Raw genomic sequence first — 4,943 nt, 5'->3', positions numbered from 1 at the left:
ACAAGCAGGAGCAGCTCTCGGAGGAGCCCGACTGCACCCAGCTGTGTTAGTAAACTTTGGATAGCTTTGGCCTACAAAACCACCAGGTTGTTTCCAGTCACAGCGGTGAAGACGGACCTTCTGGATGGGATTTTCCCCTTAGCTCTAGTTTGGACTGCAGGACTGCATCGAAGGCTGGTATCAAACTGCTCTGGTGCTGCACAAGTCCTCGTCTCGGGTCACAGCACCAGCAATACAGCGAATACAAACTGATGCATCCAGGTAACCATCAAAACACTCACTGTCTGAGCACCAGCACCCATCCGAGCTAATAATCAGAAAGGTTTTTTAAAATAAAAATACTTAACATTTATTCACTTTTGAAGTCACCATAGTAAAATTGTACACGTTGTGAGTAACCCAGGAACATTATTAAAAAGCTACCAGAAACATAAGGCAATTTGTACAACCATTGAAAGAAATACACAGCATTTTGAAAACAGAGTGAAATATTACTCAAACAAGACAATGCTTGATACGCACAAGAGTGACAAGAACCAGCATTAAGTTTTAAACAAAAATAAAGATGTCATGGCTACAAGTATTATACAGTGATAAATACTTCAAAAATATATTAAGATATATGGAAATTCTCACTTTGTAAGGGAAATCCAGAGAAATTCCAGCCTCCACTGGATTTCAATATACCAATTAAGGTTTAATATTTAAATTCTTCTCCTTTCAGTAGGAACCAGTACTGCAGCCATTACTGTCCTGTATCAATACTTACCTTCCTGTAGTGTCATGAAATCAGCCTTATGTTACATTAAGCCCTAATGCCTCTTGCATCACAGGCACCAATTGCTCTAAATCAACAAATGAGTTGCCTTTTGAGTACAAGTGCTGTACACCACGTTTGAAGCCATAAACCACGTTAGATCACAGCCAATGTTCGCCCACTTTACAGCGTTAATGAACGCGGGTTCCAAGACTTGCCTCCACGTAAACAAGACGTCTTGAACAGAGGGTTTAGTAGCAAGCCCACCATAATGTTTTCCTAGCATAACATCAAGCACTCAGAAGTTACAGTACATGAACCATGCTAAAGTTTAGGTTACACCTTCGAAACAGAAAGTCCAGAGGATGTTTGGAGACAACGGGTTTTGAACACGCACAAGTAGTGCTCTAGTACATATCTGTCTGTGCTGTTACTGGGTAGCGAGTGAAGCAGTTTATAGCCATGGATTTGGTGAGGCAGTTTTCTGAGCCAGTTTAAAAATATAGACTTCTTCTTAGAGGGTCTGTTCTATAGAAAATAAAGTGAAATCTGGTAAATTGTCAGTTTTGAGAGTACTTTCCCATGGCAAGATCCGTTCGTGGGCCTACCGCACCAAGAGAAAAGCCAATCCTGCCACGCCAATGCCCGCCGCCGCTGCCACGATGGCGTTGCCGATGGTGCTGCTCTGCTCAGCCGCCTCGGAGCCGTGTCTGCCGAAGAAGCGACAGAAGCCGTCCTGCAACAGCAAGAGAAAGGACATGTCAGTCGCTTAGCTTGCAATTAACTGGATTTCTTTAACAAGCCTTTGAGCACAGTTTCATCCTCCCAGCTCAGCCTTTGTCAGCTGTAGAAGTCCCTACTTCAATTAGAAAGTCTAAGCCTTGGGCACAGGCAAAAACATTTTGCGAGAGCCTTTGCACAAGGCAACTGAAAGGAATAGCTACAAGTGTTTGGACACTTTGCTCAGCAGACAGTTGGAGACTTCCTATCGAGATGTTCGGTGTGGCATTACATATTTTTGCCCTTTTAGGCAAGTTTCTGATGGAAGTTGCCAGCATTGTTCCTCCTCATTCAAGTTTCAGAAAGCATCTAAAACACAGGATATGGAAATTTCCACTTTTAAGACAGGAGCCCAAAGCCAGTCCCATCTCGGTGGATGTGGGACCGATTACACACTCTCTTGGAAGGGCCGGGTGGACACTGCTCAGAGCTGACCTATGACAGAGCAAAGCTGGCAGCTGCTCTCCCAGATCACTGTGATAATCAGAAGTGGCAGCAATACAACTCCAGATGGTCGCGTTTGAACTCTGCTCCGCAGATGTCTATGTAAACAAGTTATACTCCTAATTTCTTCCGGAACTTTGTTCTTTACACTTTAATTTGTGCGAACAGGCAATCTGATTTTGCCAAGTGACAGTGTATGCTGCAGCCAACCACCACAGTTCTGAGCGGTCAGAAGGACCAGTGACCACTGGAAAACCAAGTTCATTTTGGTCTCTGGAAAAGTCAACGAAACCAGTGGCTACTTCCCCTCCTTTCTATTTTTAGTACTTATTTGTACTGACATCAAGTATTCCACTAGGACTGGAAATAGGAAACGAGCAGTTCTGTGGGATAGCTGACATTTTGTTCAGAAACACAGGCTGAGCTGCACTCACACCTTAAAAGCCGTTCCTTCAAGTGCGCATCTCGAGGGGCAAAATGCCCACACCTTGCCCAGGCTTGACCTGACCGGCTTCGGGACAGGCAGGAACAAGAGCCGCAGGTGTGAAGGGTGGGTGCCTTAATACACAGGTGGACTTAAGAACAGGGACAGGTGTGTGCTCACACCTGAGAGAGCACCTGTGCCAGCCTGCTCGCCGAAATGCGCAGGCTGCGGACCCGAGGGGAAGGCAAACCTCGCTCCCTCATCCAGCAGCATCGCTCCTGCGGTTTCAGGAGGCTGCATCCCAACGGGGCCGTGCGCGGCCACCCGGAGGGATCTGGGCGCCCGCAGGCGCCCCAATGGCCAGCGCGCACCCACCCGTGTCGCGATGGTCAGCAGCGCCCGGGGACGAGCCGCGTGTCGCGATGGTCAGCAGCGCCCGGGGACGAGCCGCGTGTCGCGATGGTCAGCAGCGCCCGGGGACGCTCGGCGCGGGGGCCGCGCACGCCCATCGCCGGCAGCGACACGGGCACGTCTCCCCCCGGGACGAGCCGCTGCACAGAGCCGGGGGCTGCCCTGCCCCGCTAACCGGGCACGGGGCGAGGGTCCCGGCACCCGCCCCAGGCCGCTCCCCGCCGCCCCGTCCCCGCTCACCCATCCGCCGTGCGCCTCCAGCCACTCGCCGCGCTCCTCGGCCAGGTAGGCGGCCAGGTGGGCGGCCAGGCAGCGCGGCCCGTCGCCGCAGCCCCGCTCGGCCAGCGCGGCCGCCAGCGTGCCGGCGAACACCACGAGCGCCAGCAGCCGGCCCCAGTTGAGGCCGCCGTCGGCCTCCAGCTGCGCCGCCACCCGCCCCAGCAGCGCGGCCGCCTCCCGCGGCTCGGCCCGGGCCAGCGGCGCGCAGGAGCGGAAGAAGGGCCGCTCCTGCCGCTCCAGCTCGGCCGCCGCCCGCCGCAGCACGGCCGCCGTGGGGCTGGGGGGCAGCGCGGCGCCGCCGCCGCGGTGCTGGAAGTAATCCTCCAGCAGCAGCGCCGTCTCCTCCTTCAGCGAGCGCGCCATGGCGGCTGCCCACGGCGGCGGCCCCGCAGCAGCAGCTGCCGCCGACTAAGAGGCGGGGCGGGCCCTCCGCCCGGCCCGGCCCGGCCCAGCCCGGCCCGGCCCGCCCCGGGCGCTCCCCTCCTCCGGGGCGGGGCCCGGCCGGGCACGTTCCCCTCGGGAAGGGTCCGCCCGCATCCCCGGAGAGGCGGCCGCGGTGGGTTGCTGTGGGCCTCCTGGGCAGCCGAGGGAGATGTTCAGTTATCGGGTGCTGGCTCTCGAATACTTGTTTTAATTCCTTTTGGGTTTTGTTTCTGTTCCACATTAGTGGCCTGCCCGAACCTGTATTCTTTGCCTCAAAGGAGATGTAGGTTTTCCAGGGTCATGGGGTGAGTGCATTGTGTATTTACCCAGCAAACGCAGTGGCGTTTAGTTTTTGATGAGCACATAGGCAAAATTTAGGATTAGAACCTTCGTGGTGCCAAGGTCGGGCCCTCCGCACTGCTGGTGTCAAGCAAAGCGGCTGAGAACAAGGCGGGCCGAGCGCTGTCACCGCGCAGCACACGGAGCTGCCCCCGCGGGACACCGCCCCCGCACCCGCGCTGTGCCCCGGCAGCTCCGAGCACCACCAGCTCTTCACAACCCATCGAGGCTGCCATAAATACCGCCCCAGACCCGTGGCACGCTCGGTGCCGTTTGCAGGTGAGGAGCTGGTGGTGGTGCGGGGCAAAGCGCGGCTGTGGCCGCAGTGTCACAGCACAGCCCTGCTGTGCCCGCGCCGGGACAGGCACTGCCGCCCCTGCCCGGCACCGGGGCACCTCTCACCTCGCGTCCCGCAGCCGGCTCAAGGTGCCCAACGCGTCAGCACAGGACTGCTTGGCTTCACTCCATCTATCTTGAGATACAGCTGTCTCCATTTTACATCCCCAACAGAAAATCTAAAAATAGGTGGTTGGAATCAATCCTGCTGCAATTTCTCAGATCGCTATCAGGAATTGGCCTGATCCCTTGAAGTCCCTCCGAAGGCAAACTTTAGTTCTACATCCCCGTATTTGGCTTTTGTTTTATTTTGAAGCAGGGAAATACAGTCTGTTTATGTGCTAGAGCGGTAGCTGGAACGAGATCTTTACTTTTCACAAGAGCTTTACACACTATTTTTCCTTAGGATTGTTAATCCTGGAGCAGGAATTTCCTATTGCATTCCTCACAGCAGGAGTGCAAGAGGGAGAGGCTGCTCTTTCTCTAGCAATATCCTTTTCCACCCTTCCTGTTTATATAGCGTTTTTGTTTAACAGGACAGAGCCGTCTGATAGTGCCGGCCCCAGCTATAGCTCCCTTCTCTCCACACGTTTATGGAATAGAGGTGTTTCTGACACAAACAGCTTGACATACTAACAGGGAAATCTCAAAACGCTGGGTTTTCCAAAGCCTCCCTGGACAGCCTTTACTGAGTAAAAAATACAATGGGTACTTCAGTGTCCTGTTCCTCTAAGTGTCATTTATCTGATG

At 54.2% G+C, this 4,943-nt stretch overlaps 1 protein-coding gene across 2 annotated transcripts; it reads right to left on the bottom strand.

Annotated features, from left to right (window-relative positions):
- Positions 1-323: 323 nt before the first annotated feature.
- Positions 324-3,529, bottom strand: BCL2L10 (BCL2 like 10). Of its 2 annotated transcripts, XM_069025762.1 has the most exons (3): positions 3,057-3,525; positions 1,371-1,493; positions 324-1,285 (listed from the first exon to the last, which is right to left on the bottom strand). In XM_069025762.1, the coding sequence occupies exons 1-3, from the start codon at positions 3,456-3,458 to the stop codon at positions 1,094-1,096; spliced, it is 717 nt and encodes a 238-aa protein (XP_068881863.1). In that variant the 5' UTR covers positions 3,459-3,525; the 3' UTR covers positions 324-1,093. The 2 variants fall into 2 exon arrangements, with proteins under 2 accessions (XP_068881863.1, XP_068881865.1); XM_069025764.1 differs by having other exon boundaries at positions 1,193-1,493; positions 3,057-3,529.
- Between the last annotated feature and the right edge of the window lie 1,414 nt (positions 3,530-4,943).

This window comes from Aphelocoma coerulescens, chromosome 10 (genome assembly GCF_041296385.1).
Source record: "Aphelocoma coerulescens isolate FSJ_1873_10779 chromosome 10, UR_Acoe_1.0, whole genome shotgun sequence".
Classification (NCBI taxonomy): domain Eukaryota; kingdom Metazoa; phylum Chordata; class Aves; order Passeriformes; family Corvidae; genus Aphelocoma; species Aphelocoma coerulescens.
This window is presented reverse-complemented; position numbering and strand designations above follow the sequence as displayed.